The 19374-nt window shown below is 40.5% G+C and overlaps 1 protein-coding gene across 5 annotated transcripts in view; it reads right to left on the bottom strand.

Moving 5' to 3' along the window:
• KIAA0319L (KIAA0319 like) overlaps positions 1–19374 on the bottom strand; it is a 124793-nt gene that overhangs the window by 65252 nt on the left and 40167 nt on the right. For all 5 annotated transcript variants that reach the window (XM_055254698.2, XM_055254699.2, XM_055254697.2 and 2 more), the window contains exon 3: positions 6423–6946. In XM_055254698.2, the coding sequence (XP_055110673.1) occupies positions 6423–6946 (524 nt within the window). The remainder of the gene's footprint in view (positions 1–6422; positions 6947–19374) is intronic.

Raw genomic sequence — 19374 nt, 5'->3', positions numbered from 1 at the left:
TGTGGTCCAAGAACTAACACAACAAAAACAAGCAAACAAGTAAAAACAAGTAAAAAAAAAAAAAAAAAAAAAAAAAAAAACCCTGAAAAACAAACCCAAAACAACAACAACAAAACACGAAGGGAAATAGCACTACTTAGGTTTCTGTCATCAGTTACGTAAGGTTATCCCTCTGTGGCTGCCCACACCCCACACCTCTATCTTCTGATAAGAGGTAAGCTCAGGCCTCACATGGAGCCAGCACAAGAGTTCTCAGTAAAAGAAGGCAGCAGACGGCTATCTGGGTGCTTGGCTCATTTATCCTCTAAGTCATTTATTTGTTCCACAGAAAGCCACTGGCTTGCTAAGGGTCAAAATGCCGTGTGTGATTATTGACTGGAAACAGGGAGATGATGCTGTTAGAGAGAAGAACACTTCAGTCTTCCTACAGCCAAATCTTACATGCAGGGATACCTAAGTGGACTTTCATTTCCTGCACTCAAATAAAGAACTTTTTTCTCTGGCACATAGCAGGATTGGCAGCAATTAATTGTCAGAACTGCTTAAGCTGTACACGTTCTTATAATGTACACAATTAATTGGCTGAACTGCTTATACTGTACACGTTCCAGGACCCAATCAACAAGCCTCTGTGCTCCTCCTGCCAACAATTCAGAGGTTCATGGTGCAGAAAGGGTGCAATACTTAAACTAAGCAGGACAGGCTTCTCCCTCTTTAAGTTGAGAAACGGAAATAAATTGATGACATTCCTTTCTACTTTTGGAATTGCAAAAGGTCCACAATATCTGCCTTTGGATTCAATATATGTATATTTCCAAAAGAGTGAAAAATGCAGACTGACAATCCAAATGCCTTTGCAGCTCTGCAGGTAGGCAAGACAAAAGCAATTTATGATACAATTTCTCTCCACTTTGGATGCAGAGTTGCTTGACCTACCTTAGTGAAAACAGCACAAACTAGAAACTGGTGCTGCTAGCCAGTCATCCCTAATTAGAATGAGATCTGCAGTGCGTACTTTTCTCTTCCCTTCCCTAGTGCATTAAGCAGAAGTTTGAACTCTCAAGTTCTCTCCCAAAAGAAATGCCAAGGCAATTCTAAATGCACAAGGCAATCTTACCACCTTTCCAGAGCTATACATGGCCTTCAGGGTAAGAAGCTAGCTCCTAAGCATGATATATAAGGTCAAATATAACTTATCTGGATCTGAAGATTTCACTTTGCCCCATTTTTTTTTTTAGCAATACTTGCAGTTCTCAATATGTAATGCCAACCTTTGTAATGCCTCCATGCAACACTGCATGCAGTAAAAGGCCACTCCCACTCCTGAGGTTCATAGTTCAAATTCAATATTCCTCCTCTCATGTCTACCCACTCTCCATATTAGACCACAAAGGTCTTGAAATCCTACTCACTAGCAGCAATTTCTTGCCACTTCCCACTAATGGTAAACTAGAAGAAAGAATTCTCTATAGTCAACACATCCTCAGGATCTTCCTTCCAGCATACACCTGGATTCTGTAAGACCCAAGTCTGAATTTTCACCATCCTCCAGGAGACTGTCAGATCTAAAGGTACCATATTTCTAACTTGTCCATTTCTAATTTCACTGGCCATAATTATCCTATAGTATGCTGGAGCTATTTTCTTTGCTGCCCCTTCCCAACGTCCTCTGCAAACCATTATTCTTCTACCTCCCTGTAAAAACCTCTTCTCCTTTGCCATCTTGCTGCCACTTCAACTCTTATTGCAGCTATCATCTCCCAATTTACTCGTCACTCTTCCTATTTTACTGGTGACTTTAACATCTGGCTTTCAAAAGTCCTCCTCATCCCAAGTCTTACCTGAACAGTAAGAAAGTTAAGAGGACAGGCCAGGCGTGGTGGCTCACACCTGTAATCCCAGCGCTTTGGGAGGCCGAGGCAGGCAGATCACCTGAGGTCAGGAGTTCGAGACCAGCCTGACCAACGTGGAGAAACCCTGTCTCTACTAAAAATACAAAACATTAGCTGAGCGTGATGGCACATGCCTGTAGTCCCAGCTACTCGGGAGGCTGAGGCAGTAAAAATCACTTGAACCTGGAGGCAGAGGTTGCAGCGAGCCAAGATGGCGCCACTGCACTCCAGCCTGGCAATAGAGTGAGACTCTGTCTCCAAAAAAAAAAAACAATAGTAATAGTAATTCACAGGATTTGTTGTATAGATTAAGAGTTAATACATGTAAAGGGTTCTGAATGGTAACTGGCATATAGTAAATGCTCAGTAAACATCAGTTATTGCTGCTACCATCATCATCATCACCATCACCATCACCATCATTAAAGACTACCTCAATGTCCACATGGGTAACTCATTTAACATGTTCTTTGAGCTTGCTGGGTTCTTTGAGCTCCTTGCCTCCAATAAACTTCTCCACTCTACCCCAGCAATCCTTTTCCACAGCTCACCCTAGATTCTGCCATCAGAACTTTTCCACCTCCAAAATCTTAAATTCAAATATTACATACTCTGACCACCACCTCCTATCCTTCCAGCACTCACAATTGCCCATTCCTCCGACATCTGCTTCCCATCATGGTAACCTCTAAATGCCAAACTTGTCTACTTCTGTAGCGCCTTGCTATCTTTGCCTCTTTTTATACTTTCTCATACTATCTCTCATCCACTCTTTTTACAACAACCTCGATTTCCATACCTCATTTTCCTTCTGTACAAACTACCTAGCAAAGTTCCTATCTTGGATGAATCAAATTATCAGGCTTTTCTTGACAGAGTTGCTGAGAGCTACTGAGGAGAATCACACAACTGTAAAGATCAATACCACTGTTATAAATGCATGGTCTCCACCTTCAAGGCTACCCAGCAATATTTCTATTTCCTTACCTAGTTTGCCATCTTCTGTCCTTCACGACGGCTATTTTAGACCTTTACCCCACTCCCTAAACCTCTGATTTTCCTGTCTATTACCCACTCCCCCTAATCCCATCTACCTCTACCTCTGTTTCTACTCTCCATAAATGATCTATCACACTTAAGAAAAAACAGGACTGAGATGAAAACTACAATTTCCTTCTACCCAGTATATAAACCCACCATAGCTGTGTCCTACCCAATCCTTTCTCTCTGTCCCAATGAAGGAGGTATCCTGCTTAAGACTAATACTGTACTCTGTGCTCAGTATTCTAACCCTCCTGCCCTATAAGGCAGTGGGTCTGGTGCCTGGGCAGCAGCATTGGTACACTCCAGGAACTTTTTGGAAATGCAAATTCTCAGAACATACTCCAGACCTACTGAGTCAGAAACTATGGAGTTGGGGCCCAGCAATCTTTTTTATTTCCATCTCTTCAGAGCAAGAAACAAAGACCAATTTATTTTTAACAAGGCCTTCAAGTGAGTCCGATGCATGCTAAAGTTTGAGAACCACAGCTCTAAGGGATTATTCATTATTTATCCCTTTTCCTGTCTTTAATCTCCTTTTTTAGTACAATGGTTCTCTTGCCTGAAGAGCCTCCTATTTTACTAGGCCATATACAGTTGGCCCTTAAACAATACAGGCTTGAACTGTGCAGGTCCACTTATATGTGAACTTTCTCGTGCCTCTGCCACCCGAGACAGCAAGACCAACTACTCCTCTTCCTCAGCCTACTCAACGTGAAGACAACAAGGATGCCTGTAAGATGATCCACTTCCACTTAATGAATACTAAATATATTTTCCCTTGTGATTTTCTTTTTTCTTTTTCTTTTTTTTTTTTTAGACAGAGTCTTGCTCTGTCACCCAGGCTGGAGTGCAGTGGTGCAATCTCGGCTCACTGCAGCTTCCACCTCCTGGTTCAAGCGATTCTCATGCCTCAGCCTCCCAGGTAGCTGGGATTACAGGTGTGCACCACCTCGCCTGGCTAATTTTTGTATTTTTAGTAGAGGCGGGGTTTCACCATGTTGGCCAGGCTGGTCTTGAACTCCTGACCTCAAGTGATACACCTGCCTCAGCCTATCCCAGTGCTGACATTACAGGCATAAGCTGCCGTGCCCGGCCCCTTATGATTTTCTTTCTTTCTTTTTTTTTGAGACAGAGTCTTGCTCTGTTGCCCAGGCTGGAGTACAGTGGTGCAATCTTGGCTCACTGCAAGCTCCACCTCCCAGGTTCACGCCATTCTCCTGCCTCAGCCTCCCAAGCAGCTGGGACTACAGGCGCCTGCCATCACGCCCGGCTAACTTTTTGTATTTTTAGTAGAGACAAGGTTTCACCATGTTAGCCAGGATGGTCTCGATCTGACCTTGTGATCCGCCCGCCTTAGCCTCCCAAAGTGCTGGGATTACAGGCTTAAGCCATCGCACCCAGCCAATTTTCTTGACATTTTCTTTTACCTTGTTTAAGAATACAGTATATAATGCATATGACATACACAATATGTGTTAATCGACAGTTTATCTTAGTGGTAAGGCTTCCAGTCAACAGTAGGCTTTTAATAGCTACATTTTGGGGGATTCAGAAGTTTACGCAAATTCCCAACTGCACAAAGGGTTGACATTCCTAACCCCCACACTGTTCAAGGGTCAACTGTATATTCTCGCCCTTTCCAGTCTATTCACCACATAGCCACTATCTGATTATGTCATTCTCTACTTAAAACTCCCTAATGGCTTCCCACTGATCTTCAGATAAAAACCAGTATTTTAATAAGGCCTCAAGGTTCTGCACACCTCTCAAGACTTCTCTTCACCACCAGCTCTCTTTCTCCATTTGCCCAGCAACACCAGTCTCTCCCAATTTCTTGAGCATGCCATACTCTAGGGCACCTAACAGACTTTGAAATTGTTATTTCCTCTGCTTGAAATACTCTTTTTCCCTGTTTCTTTTCTGCATTCCTACTTCAAATATCAGCTTAAACTTTCTTTCTTTAAAGTGGCCTAACCTGACACCTTAGTTTGTATTAGGTGCCTGTTGGATGCTTTCACAGCACTCTGTATTTACCCTCTCGTTACCCACATCAAGCTTATAATTATTATAATAATTTAATTATTAGAAATGTAATATTCCTTGCCAGAGTATAAGCCTTGTTAGGTCAGAAATCATATTCATCTTATTTATCGTAATATTCCCAGTACCCAGCTTAGTGTAGTACCACTGTGGGTCTGTCCAGAATGTTTTTTTACCACCATTAACCCTAACCCAGTACAATCCTACACATCCTTCAAGAAATGTTAAACATCTCTGAGAAGTCTTACCTGGACATACACACCACCTGCCTGCTCAAGTGAATCACTTCTTCTTTGTGTTCTTACTGTACTGTGTACATAAGTATGTTAATGCAATAATTATACACCACTGTAAATACCTATCTTTATGTATCAGTCTCCACTAGTTTATAAACTCCCTGAGGTCATGAACCATTCTTATTCACCTTTGTATCTCTAAGGCTTAGAAAAGTGCCTGACATTGATAGTAGGTAGCCATAAATGTTTATGGGCATATTAAATCTAGGATTGTTCTCTAATACTGCACTAAAAAGTTTTTTTCTTAATATTAAATCTGGGTTCCAATTCTAGCTATGCTGCATGATCATTGGCAAACTGTTTAACCTCTCTGGGCCTCAGTTTTCTCACCAGGTAAACAGGGCTAATAATGCCTACTTGGAAATATTGCTATGAAAATTAAACAAAATGACACAGTGCAACAATTAGTACACAGAGCGCCTGGCATGTGGTAGCCCACTCTGGCTTCAACTTGGTAGAGACAACTAGGACAAAACAAATACAAAAATAAGTCACAGCAATCAAGGAAGACTGAGCAGAGAGTGAGTCATTCCTTTTAATCATTTACCCAAGGAGATCAACAATAAAGAAACATAATAAGCAGAATAAACTCTACTGGTGGTATCTCCCTTGGCATATACAGCTTGGTGAGAATTCACTCCAGAGACCTCTTGGCTAATGGCCACACCCTGCTCCACAGCCCAGCAGGTCAGATCTTGATCTGCAGTACCAAGCATGGTTAATTCTGACTGGAATGGAAACTACCTCATAAAGAATGTGTTTACAGGCGAGAGATGGAGGAGGAGAACTTGACTGTAACCACATCAATCAGCTGTTTTGCAATTTGGCAGAAAATACTGCAGAATGGTTGGTGGTACTAACAGCCACACAACTGTACTTACCTGTAGCCAAGAACCAGCTTAGACTAGATAATGAGCAGCTTTCTGCATTTACCAAAACAATGGTCAGACCTACATAGAATGAACATCTCTAGGGTCAAATTACCTTTTGTACATCTGGGCAGCAGCAACGAAGCTGACACCAAGCAGCTTTATACATACACTCCTCAGCCTATGAGCACCGCCCGCAAGCATCAGCTTCATTGCTCATGTATACCAAATGTAAGAGCAGATTTAACCATTTCTCTGCTCCTTATTCATAGCATGCTTACCTCTGCAGAGCCACTGGTAGTCACATCACCTAATTCGTTGGAGTCATTCACTTTAGAATGCTGTGTCACTATAGGTGTAACTACTTCACTGGGACTACCTCTCTTCTGAAGCTTCCTGATTAAGTTCTGCTGGTCACTGGAAGATACAGCAGGTCTGAGTGCAGCTCTGGGTGGGCTCTGCCTCCAAGATGCCCAGTTCCAACCTAGCCCCAGAAGATGTGGTACATCATCCTCAGGTAGAAAGCCCAAATCATCTGCAGTTTGGAATTTTTTTAAAAACACCAGCATGGAATTGAAGGAGTGTGTCCTAAAAGCCCGGCAGCTCTGGGGCCTGCTGCAGTCTGCCTGAATGCACATCCCTTCTAGCCACCAAAAGACATGGCAAGCAGAGTCCTGGCAGCAGGCAGCCCAACACGACTGGAGAGAGGGGGTTCCTTCAAGAAGCCAGAGGTGATTTTCTCCCCCAGATCTCAGGCCAACTCCAAATTGTGTCTTCCCCTGCTGGCACCTGCTCTCACTGGCATCTAAAAACAAAGAATGAAAACATTTTCAGACGAAATAAAAACAGAGACTACTGCTCCATAAAGAGCCCTGAGTACCAACATTTGAGGCTATTTTGAAGATGAGTTTTTAAGAGGGTGAGAAAGCCATCTAGTGAGTGGAACAAAGGAAGTGAAACAGAGTGTTTTATGTCTTTGGATATTTTAGGTTCTAGAAATACTGCTCCACATTCATTAATGGTTCTCCTTCTCAATGAGTTCCTGCCATGGAGACCTTTTACACAGAATTTCAGTTCATAAACAGGAAAAAAAAAACAAAAACAAAAACAAAAAAGAGGTATTCTGGTGGAAGCATATGCAGGGAAGTGGCAAGCTGGGAGGAAGAGGGCAGAGTCCCAATAGCTGATGACCTCCCACTCACCTCCAAGGTATTTCTCAGGGACAATGTGAGAACTGTGGGACCAGAAGAACAGTTTCCCCAGCAAACTGGCAGCAACACAGACTGAGTACTCTGAACCTCATGCAGGTTATAGGCACATTCATCTTTAACCAATCATTTGCCAAAGTCAAATGGTTTTGCATATCATAGTATCAGCCAGAGTAGTAGTCAAGATTACCAAAAATTTTAATCATGAGAGCAATTCCGCTAGAAAGAACTTCCTAATGACAAGTCATGTCATGATAAGAAATAATGGAACATAAGTACAACAGTGACATGCTATGGGTAAACTAGATAATACGGTCCAAAATTTTGGCTAATGTTGCTTATGGATAAACTTTGGACTGTTTTAATTATTTCAAGTATGGCATTGACTTTTCTGAAATAGTATCTCACCTCTGTTTTCTTAGATGAAGTCAAAACTTGTTCTAAATGGAAGTGATTATGTGAGTTCATTTTAAGGTACTGCCTCTATAGGTGTCTATTACTAGCTATCTTCAGGGTTATATAGAAACAGAACTAGGGTGAGGCAAGAGAGGTGCCTCAGGCACAAAATTTAAGGAGATGCTCACTTTCAGAGTCATTACAGTGCAGGGTTGGCTCACAGGACCTTCATAGTGAGTGTCTCTTTAAATTCTGTGCTCTGGGCACCTCTCTTCTTACCCTAGTCCTGGCCTTGGGGTAACAACATAAAATATATGTTAGAATTACATAGAAAAAATATGCAATAGAATCAAAACACTGAAGATATGGATAATCATGTCTGCATGTACACACAACTGAAAAGAGCTCTAACGAAAGCAACTGACAATCAGCCAAAGCCAATCTGACTCCCACAGAATACTTACTAAATGTCCAACAGACTAAATGTGGAAACTAATCAAAGACAAAAGGAAGATAAAGGCAAGCTTCTAGAGTATTGAGTCAGGGGCACTATGGAAGCCAGCACTGGCACCAACCTAACACCAGACCAGGCAATTTAGAAGGCCACAGAAAATAGAACTCCCTTAAAAAAAAAGATGAAGAAATAGCAACTATGAAAAAAAAAATCAAGCTATCAAGAGATACAGAAATACCCCCTCATTTTTATTTACCCTTCCACACAGGCACCAATAGTAAGAATCTCAGTAACAGCTGAGTGAACAGACTTTGTTGAAATCAAATTGTTTTATCAGTAACTACTATTTTTACCTTTATATCAACTTTCCCTCATTCTTCTCATAACAATTTTCTCATACTTAAGAAGTCAACACAGATGAAAATTACCTGTACTTTTTTGTAAGCTGATATATTATTTAATTTTTAAAAATGCAATGCAACTTCCACTTCTGCTCTTGAAGAAGGAATTGCTATGGGGCTTGCCTTCCCACCATGAATAACTAGAAAACTAGACAAAATATATAAAGCAACTGTTTCCAGACACTGGACAACAGGCACTGCAAGACTACAATCCCTGAGAGAAAGGAAACAAACCAGGTGAGCTCTATGAATCCCTTGGCTTTCTGCTGGAGGCATGCTCCAGACTGTGGCACAGGCAAGGAGAAGGCAAGCATAACAGGGCAGTTGCTAAATTGAGGAGACAGAGTTCAGGGTGACTGGTAGCTAGAATGTTTTAACAAAGTACCAGAAAGTAGGAAGCTACACAGAGAAAGAGCTCCAGAAATCTGAACAGTAGTCACCTTCAGTTTTGGCTGAACACTGATTTACTAAGGTATAGGTTGAAACTGCATGAGGGAAATCAGAAAATATTTTGAACTGAATGAAAATAATACAATATATAAAAATTTGTGGGATGCAGTTAAAGCAATGTCTTGAGGAACATTCATAATTTTAAATGCTTATTTCAGAGAACAAAAGTCTATAAAATCAATGATTTAGAGAGACACATGGAGAAAACAACATGTGATGACAGAGGCAGAGATTGGAGTAATACGGCTGCAAGCCAAGGAAGGCCAAGGATTGACAGCAACCACTAGAAGCTAGGGGTAGGCAAGGAAGGAATTCTACCTCCAGTCTCCAAAGATATCAACCCTTCTAACACCTTGATTTTGGATTTCTAGCCTCCAGAACTATTAGCATACACAGGGTTCTCTGCTCTTATCTGGGAGACAGTTCAGGAGACAGATGGCCCAGATCCAGGGATCACTGACATGTGGGGATGTGGCTGTGGCCCGTACCCAGGTTGAACGGAGATACCCTAACACACTTAACAGGACCTGTACAGCCATGTGATGCTGGAAAACTATGGGAATCTTGTGTCTGTGGGCTTCTCTCTTTCAAACCAAAACTAATCACCCAACTGCAGCAAGGAGCCTGGATGGAGGCATCAGAATTGCGTCAGGTACCTCTGCAGTTCAGGAGTACTAGTTTGAAACAAAGATCTTAACCCTAAAGCAAAATACTCTGAAGTTCTGCAAAAGCAAACAAAAAGCGTCATGATAGAAAGAGGCCTGGATTGAGAGGGAGGAGGTTCCACAGAGATGCGGTGCTATACATGCAAAGAATGTGGGAAAGTACAATTCGAATACAACTCTTCCTCTTTTAGCCACCAGAGCAATCATACTAGTGAGAAACGCCATAAATATAAGGAATGTGGAATAGTCTTTATGAGCAGACTATCCTACTATCACCCCTTTCAAGTCATCATAAACTCACATAGGCGAGCAACTTTATAGATGTATTGAATGTGGCAAATTCCTCAAGCACTCAACATTTATTAATCATCAGAGAATTTATTCTAGAGAGAAATACCAATAAACGTGAAAAAGCTTTCAGAAAAAAACAGCCCTTTTTTTTTTTTTTTTGAGAGGGAGTCTCACTTTGTCACTGCAGAGCAAGGCGTGAGCCACCGCGCCTGGCCAAAACTGTCCTTTCAAGTCATCAGAGAATTCATACAGTCAGGAACTCTGCAAACACGACTGCGGGAAACGGTTCAGAAGGCAGTCCTTACTCATGAGGAGAGAAAACACAGTGGAGATAGGCCTTTTAAAAACATTTATTTATTTATTTATTTAGAGACAGGGTCCCACTCTATTGCCCAGGCTGGAGAGCAGTGGCACATCACGACTCGATGCAGCCTTGACCTTCAGGCCCAAGCGAACCTCCTGACTCAGCCTCCCAAGATGCTAGGACTACGGGTGAGCATCACTGTGTCTGGCTAATTTTTTAACTTTTTGTCAGAGATGGGGTCTCCCTATGTTGCTCAGGCTGCTCTTGAACTCCTGGGCTCAAGCAATCCCCTGACCTTCGCTTCCCAAAGTGTTGGGATTACAGGTGTGAGTCATTGTGCCTGGCTGAAAAAAAAGCCTTTTAAATGTAAGGAATGTGGGAAAGCTTTCAGAGATAACTCAACTTTGTTGGAGTATCAGAAAAACCATCTTAGTGAAAAAGTACATTGGTGTAATAAATACAGAAAAGCCTTTAGTAAGAGCTTGACTCTTAGTCATCAAAGATTTCATACAGGAGAGAAACTCTATCACCATATTAAATGTGAAATCTTTTTCAGGTATAGAAAGATATGCTGGGCAAATCTCCTTTGCTGGGCATCAGAAAACTCATAGTGGAAATAAACCCTATCAGGGCAATGACTGTAGGAAAGCCTTTACAAAGAGCTCAACTCTTATTGGACATCAAGGAATTCATACTGGGGGGGAAAAAAAACAAAAAACCTTTCACTATAAGAAATGTGGGAAAGCCTTCGGGCACAGCCAAGGCCTTGCTGAAAATCAGAAAATCCATATCTTATGAATGTAATGAATGCGGGAAGCTTTTCCCCAAAGTTCAGCCCTTAAACAACATAAGAAAATTTATAACAAAGTCATCAAGCCAGGCATGGTGGCTCATGCCTATAATCCCAACACTTTGGGAAGATGAGGTGGGAGGACCACTTGAGCCCATGAGTTCAAGACCAGACTGGGCAACATAGTGAGACACCATCTCTACGAAAGATAAAAATTACTAAAAATTAAAATTTTTAAAAAGAATGGGTCATTAAATGTAGTGTGGTAAACATGCAAAAGTAGTTTATGTCTTCTGACCATCAAAGAGGAGATATTTAATAAGTGCACCTCTATCTAGAAACCTTCTCACTTGTAAGGATGTTCACCGTAGTATGGTTTGTATTAGTGAAATAGCTGAAGAACCTAAATGTCTGTCAATATGGAAACAGTTGCTGCAGAATACTATGTATCATTTGAAAGAAATGGCACAGAATTTTATATACAGCCATAGAAATATCTCCCTTGATAACTTAAGTGGAAAAAGCAAGTTGCAGAAAATCTATATATTATGTTCTTATTTATATTTTTAACAATGAAGCTATTTTTGTTTGTCCACATGTATTACCTGGATTCAAAAAGATCTAAGCCAGGCGTAGTGGCTCATGCCTGTAATCCCAGCACTTTGGGAGGCTGAGGAAGATGGATCACTTGAGGTCAGGAGTTCGAGACCAGCCTGGCCAACATGGCAAAACCTTGTCTACTAAAAAGACAAAAATTAGCCAGGTGTGGTGGTGCACATCTGTAATCCCAGCTACTCAGGAGGCTGAGGCAGGAGAATTGCTGCAAATGGGAGGGGGAGGTTGCAGTGAGCCAAGATCATGCCACTGCACTCCAGCCTGGACAACAGAGCAAGACTCTGTCTTGAAAAAAATAAAATAAAATAAAATAAAAAGATCTGGAAAAATAAAAGCCAAACTTTGACAAAAAAAAAAAAAAATCAATGATCTTTGCTTCCATCATAAAATCTGGGGAAAAAAAGAGTAAATTAAACCCCAAAGTAAGTAAAGGAAAGAAATGATAAAGAGAAGAGAAACAAAAAACAATAGAGAAAAATCAATGAAACAAAAGTCTGGTTGTTCAAAAAATCAATAAAGCCGATAAATCTCTAGTCAGACTGACCACAGGCAAAAAAAGGAGTAGTCAAAAGTTACCAGAATCAAGAATGAAAGAAAGGACCAGGTGCAGTGGCTCATGCCTGTAATCCCAGCACTTTGGAAGGCTAAGGCAGGCAGATCACTTGAGGTCAGGAGTTCGAGATGAGCCTGGCCAGCATGGTGAAACCCCATCTCTACTAAAAATACAAAAATTAACTGGGCATGGTGGCATGCACCTGTAATTCTAGCTACTTGGGAGGCTGAGGCAGGAGAATCGCTTGAACCCAGGAGGTGGAGGTTGCAGTGAGCCGAGATTGCACCACTGTACTCCAGCCTGGGCAACAGGACGAGACTCCAACTCAAAAAAAGAAAAAAAAAAAAGAATGAAAGAAGGGATATTACTACAGATTCAATAAACCAGGGGCTATACACTATAGCCCAGGGGCCAATTTAGGCTGCTGCCTATTTTTGTAAATAAATTTTTATTGGAACTCATTTATGTATGTGTTATCTATAGTTGCCTTTGCTCTACCATGGCAGAGTTAAGTAGTTGTCATAGAACTTACAGCCTACAAAGCCTAAAATATTTACTATCTGGCCCCTTAAGAAAAAGCTTGTCAACCTCTGGTCTAAGAGAATGTACCTTTGTTTGATTCACTATTTACTACTGAGTAGAGCTTAAATTTAGATGTTAACTTATAGAATATAAGTTACAAATGATAAGTTACAAATGATTTTGATTTTTTTATATATATATATATAAATCATATCTATCTAACATATATATATATATATTTCTGTCCAGTATAAAATATAACCCCTGGCTGCACATGATGGCTCACTCCCATAATCCCAGCACTTTGGAAAGCTGAGACAGGAGAATTGTTTGAGCTCAGAAGTTTGAGACCAGCCCAGGCAACATAGTGAGACCTTGTCTTTACTAAAAAATTTAAAAAATCAGTCAGGTGTGGTGGTGTGCACTTGTAGTCTCAGCTACTCAGGGGGCTGACGCAGTAGGATTGCTTGAGCTTGGGAGATACTGGCTGCATTAAGCTATGATAATGCCATCACACTCCAGCCTGGGAGACAGTAAGATCCTGTCTCAAAAAATAAAACAAAACAAAAATAATATACATAACTTCCAATGTTTTAGTTTTAGTGTTCTGTAAGATATTAATATTTCACATCTAACTTACAAACTTATTTCATCATTCTTTTCCTGACAACATAAATCTGTGTTTCTTAAAAGCAGTTTTACTGCCCACTGATTCCCTCATTCATGAGTTAAATCTCTGACAGACGTTTCCTTTGTATTTGTGAAAGTGATGTCTTTAACATTTTGAAATTTATATACTCAAACACACAAGGTTCACACTCATTTACAGAGGCCACAAAACATAGGAGAATTACCAAATTTCAGAGAAAGAAATATTTTAAAAATATATTTAGTTCAATTCCCATCTAGAGCTAAAATCCCCTCTAAAACAATTCAAAGTATTTTCCAGCCTTTTTTTTTTTTTTTTTTGAGACGGAGTCTTGCTCTGTTGCCCAGGCTGGAGTGCAGTGGCGCGATCTCGGCTCACTGCAAGCTCCACCTCTTGGGTTCACGCCATTCTCCTGCCTCAGCCTCTGGAGTAGCTGGGACTACAGGCGCCCGCCACCACGCCCGGCTAATTTTTTGTATTTTTTAGTAGCGACGGGGTTTCACTGTGTTAGCCAGGAAGGTCTTGATCTCATGACCTCGTGATCCGCCCACCTTGGCCTCCCAAAGTGCTGGGATTACAGGCATGGGCCACAGCGCCCAGCCTTTTTCCAGCCTTTTAAATTACCTCCTGTAGTTGAGAATTCATTAACAACGCAGGCAATTCTAAATTTATATATTCTAGTCTATTAGTTCTTCCTGGGGTAATGGTTAAGTGAATTACGGCATAGCAACTTAACGACTATCATTAAAAGATCATTATAAAGACCAGGTGGCAAGATGGAAAATTGTTTACAATGTAACCCTAAGAGTAAAAAGCTAAATATAAAAGTGCACACATAGTCGGGTTGACAACCAAAATGTCTATAAATGGGCAAGAAATGAAAGTAAACACATAAGAAATCAACAAACATTTACTGTGTTGGAAAGTATCATCGATGCTGGGATAAAAAAAAAAACTTACAAAATGGGCATAATGCCCCCACTTAAAAGGCACAGAGTGGCAACCTGGATAAAAAACAAGACCCAATGGCATTCTGTCTTCTCACTTCTCACTTGTAAGGATGAGCGACACATAACGACACTCATAGGCTCAAAATAAAGGGATGGAGGAAAGTCTACCAAGCAAATGGAAAACCGAAAAAAGTAGGAGTTGCAATCCTAATTTCAGACAAAATAGATTTTAAACCAACAAAGATCAAAAAAGACAAAGAAAGGCATTACAAAATGGTAAAGGGTTCAATTCAACAAGAAAACCTAACCATCCTAAATATATATGGACCCAACACAGGAGGACCCAGATTCATAAAGCAAGTTCTTAGAGACCTACGAAGAAATGTAGACTCCCACACAATAATAGTGGGAGACTTAAACACTCCACTGACAGTATTAGACAGATCACTGAGGCAGAAAATTAACAAAGATATTCAGGACCTGATCTCAGCATTGGACCAAAGGGATCTGACAGACCTCTACAGAACTCTTCAACCAAAAACAACAGAATATACATTCTTCTTATAGACACATGGCACATACTCTAAAATTGACCACTTAATTGGACATAAAACAATCCTCAGCAAATACAAAAGAACCAAAATTAAGGCCGGGCGCGGTGGCTCACACCTGTAATCTCAACACTTTGGGAGGCTGAGGCGGGTGGATCACCTGAGGTCAGGAGTTCGAGGCCAGCCTGGCCAACATGGTGAAACCCCGTCTCTATTAAAAATACAAAATTAGCCAGGCGTGGTGGCACACACCTGTAATCCCAGCTACTTGGGAGGCTGAGATAGGAGAATTCCTTGAACCTGGGAGGCAGAGGTTGTAGTGAGCCAAGATCTGCCATTGCACTCCAGCCTGGGCAAAAAGAGTGAAACTCATCACCAAAAAAAAAAAAAACAAACAAAAAAAAATTGTATCAAACACACTCTTAGACCATAACACAATGAAAATATAAGTCAGGCTGGGCGCAGTGGCTCACGCTTGTAATCCCAGCACTTTGGGAGGCCGAGGCGGGCGGATCACGAGGTCAGGAGATCGAGACCATGGTGAAACCCCGTCTCTACTAAAAATACAAAAGATTAGCTGGGCGTGGTGGCAGGCACCTGTAGTCCCAGCTACTCGGAGAGGCTGAGGCAGAAGAATGGCGTGAACCCGGGAGGTGGAGCTTGCAGTGAGCCGAGATTGTGCCACTGCACTCCAGCCTGGGCGACAGAGCGAGACTCCGTCTCAAAAAAAAAAAAAAAAAAAGAAAATATAAGTCAAAACTAAGAAAATCACTCAAAACCATGCAATTACATGAATTACATGAAAATTAAACAACATGCTCCTGAATGACTTTTGGGTAAATAATGAAATTAAGGCAGAAATCAAGAAGTTATTTGAAATAGCGAGAACAAAGATACAACATACCAGAATCTCTGGGACACAGCTAAGGCAGTGTTAAAAGGGAAATTCATAGCACTAAATACCCACATCAAAAGGTTAGAAAGATCTCAAATTAACAACCTAACATCACAACTGAAAGAGAAGCAAGAACAAATCAAACCCAAAGCTAGTAGAAGACAAGAAATAACCAAAATCGGAGGTGAATTGAAGGAAATCAAGACACAAAAAAAATTCAAAAGATCAACAAATCCAGGAGCTGGTTTTTTGAAAAAATTAATAAGATAGGCCACTAACTAAACTAATAAAGAAGAAAAAGAGAGGATATCCAAATAAACACAATTAGAAATGATGAAGAGGATGTTACACTGACCCCCCAGAAATAAAAATAACCATTAGAAGCTACTTGAACACCTCTATGCATACAAACTAGAAAACCTGGAAGAGATGGATAAATTCCTGGACACATACACTCTCCCAAGATTGAACCAAGAAGAAACTGATTCCCTGAACAGACCAATAATGAGCTCTAAAACTGCATCAGTAATAAATAGCCTACCAACCAAAAAAAGCCCAAGACCAGATGGATTCCCAGCTGAATTCCACGAGATGTACAAAGAAGAGCTGGTACCTTCCTATTAAAACTATTCCAAAAAATGGAAGAGGAGGAACTTCTCCCCAACTCAATCTATGAGGCCAGCATCATCCTGATACCAAAACTGGGCAAAGACACAACTAAGAAAGAAAACTTCAGGCCAATATCCTTGATGCATATCAACACAAAAATCCTCAACAAAATACTTGCAAACTGAATCCAGCAGCACATCAAAAAGCTAATCCACCACAATCAAGTGGGCTTCATCCCCAGGATGCAAGTTTGGGTCAACATACACAAATCAATAAATGTGATTCATCACATAAAAAGAACTAAAGACAAAAACCACAGGATTATCTCAATAGGTACAGAAAAGGCTTTCAATAAAATTCAACATCCCTTCATGTTAAAAACTCTCAATAAACTAGATATTGAAGGAACATACCTCAAAGTAATAAGAACCATTTATGACAAACCCACAGCCAACAAACATCATACTGAATGGGCAAAAGCTGGAAGCATTCCATTTGAAAACCAGCACGAGACAAGGATTCCCTCTTTTACCAATCTTATTCAACACAGTATTAGAAATCCTAGACATAGCAATAAGCTAAGAGAAAGAAATAAAGGGCATTCAAATAGGAGGCGAGAAAGTCCAACTATCCCTGTTTGCATTCAACATGATTCTATATCTAGAAAACTGCATAGTCTCAGCCCAAAATCTCCTTCAACTGATAAACAACTTCAGCAAAGTTTCAAGAGACAAAATCAATGTACAAAAATCACTAGCATTCCTACACACCAACACCACTCAAGCCAAGAGCCAAATCAGGAAGGCAATCCCATTTGCAATTGCCACAAAAAGAATAAAATACCTAGGAATACAGGTATTCCAGAGAGAGGTGAAAGAGCTCTACAATGAGAATTATAAAACACTGCTGAAAAAAATCAGAGAAGACACAAATAAATGGAAAAACATGCCATGCTCATGAATAGGAAGAATCAGTATCATTAAAATGGTCATACTACCCAAATCAATTTACAGACTCAATGCTATACCTATCAAACTACCAATGACATTCTTCACAGAACTAGGAAAAAAAACTATTTTAAAATTCATTATGGAACCAAAAAAGAGCCCAAATAGCCCATACAATGCTAAGCCAAAAGACCAAAGCTGGTGGCACCACATCACCCGACTTCTAACTATACTAGGGCTACAGCAACCAAAACAGCACGGTAATGGTACAAAAATTGGCACATAGACCAATGGAACAGAAGAGAGAGCCCAGAAACAAAGCTACACACCTACAAACATCTGAGTTTTGACAAAGCTGACAAAAACAAGCAATGAGGAAAAGACACCTTACTCAATAAATGGTGCTGGGATAACTGGCTAGCCATATGCAGAAGATTAAAACTGGACCCCCTTCCTTATACCATATACAAAAATCAAATCAAGATGGATTAAAGACCTAAATGTAAAACCCAAAACTATAAAAACCCTGGAAGACAATGACAACCTAGGCAATACCATCCTAGGAACATAGAAACAGACACAGATTTCATGACAAAGACACCAAAAGCAATCACAACAAAAGCCAAAATTGACAAATGGGATCTAATTAAACTTAAGAGCTTCTGAACAGCAAAAGAAACTATCAACAGAGTAAAGAGACAATCTACAGAATGGGAGAAAATACTTGCAAACTATGCATCTGACAAAAGTCTAATATCCAGCATTTATAAGGAACTTAAACAAATTTACAAGAGAAAAACAACCTCAATAAAAAGTGGGCAAAGGACATTAACACACACTTTTCAAAAGAAGACATACAGGCAACCAACAAGCATATTTTAAAAAGTTCAATATCACTGATCATTAGAGAAATGCAAATCAAAACCACAATGAGATACTATCTCACACCAGTCAGAATGGCTATTATCAAAAAGCCAAAAAATAACAGATGCTGGCAAGATTGCGGAGAAAAGGAACATTTATACACTGCTGGTGGGAGTATAAATTAGTTCAACCATTGCGGAAAGCAGTATGGCAATTCCTCAAAGAGCTAAAAGTAGAACTACCATCAGTTCAACAATCCTATTACTGGGTATATACCCAGAGGAACAGAAATCATTCCACCATAAGACATATGCATGTGAGTGTTCATTACAGCACTATTCACAGCAGCAAAGACATGGAATCAACCTAAATGTTCATCAGTGACAGATTGGATAAAGAAAATGTGGTACATATATACCATGGAATACTATGCAACCATAAAAAAAGAGATCATGTCTTTTGCGGGAACATGGATAGACCTGGAGGTTATTATCTTTAGCAAACTAAACGCAGGAACAGAAAACCAAATTCTCACTTATGAGTGGGAGCTAAATGATAAGAACTCATGAACACAAAGAAAGGAACAACAGACACTGGAATCTACTTGAGGGTAGAGGTGAGAGGAGGAAGAGGAGCAGAAAAAAATAACTGTTGGGTACTAGGCTTAATACCTAGGTGATGAAATAATCTATATAACAAACCCCTGTGACACGAGTTTACTTATATAACAAACCTTCAGATGTGCCTCCGAACCTAAAATAAAAGTTAAAAAATTGGCCAGGCACAGTAGCTCACGCCTGTAATCCCAGCACTTTGGGAGGCCGAGGTGGGTGGATTACTTGATGTTAGGAGTTTGAGACCAGCCTGGCCAACATGGTGAAACCTTGTCTCTACTAAAAATACAAATATTAGCCAGGCGTGATTACACCTGTAATCCCAGCTACTCGGGAGGCTGAGGCAGGAGAATTGCTTGAACCCAGGAGGCGGAGGTTGCAGTGAGCCAAGATCAAGAGCAAGACTCTGTCTCCAAAAAAAAAAAAAAAAAAAGGCTTGCTTGCTCAAATTCTCCTTACAGTTTTACTAATGTCAGAGGATGATGAGTTATGGGGCTATTTCTTA

Source organism: Symphalangus syndactylus, chromosome 12, assembly GCF_028878055.3.
Source record: "Symphalangus syndactylus isolate Jambi chromosome 12, NHGRI_mSymSyn1-v2.1_pri, whole genome shotgun sequence".
NCBI lineage: Eukaryota > Metazoa > Chordata > Mammalia > Primates > Hylobatidae > Symphalangus > Symphalangus syndactylus.
Note: the sequence above shows the minus strand (reverse complement) of the source record. Positions and strands in the feature narration are given on the sequence as shown.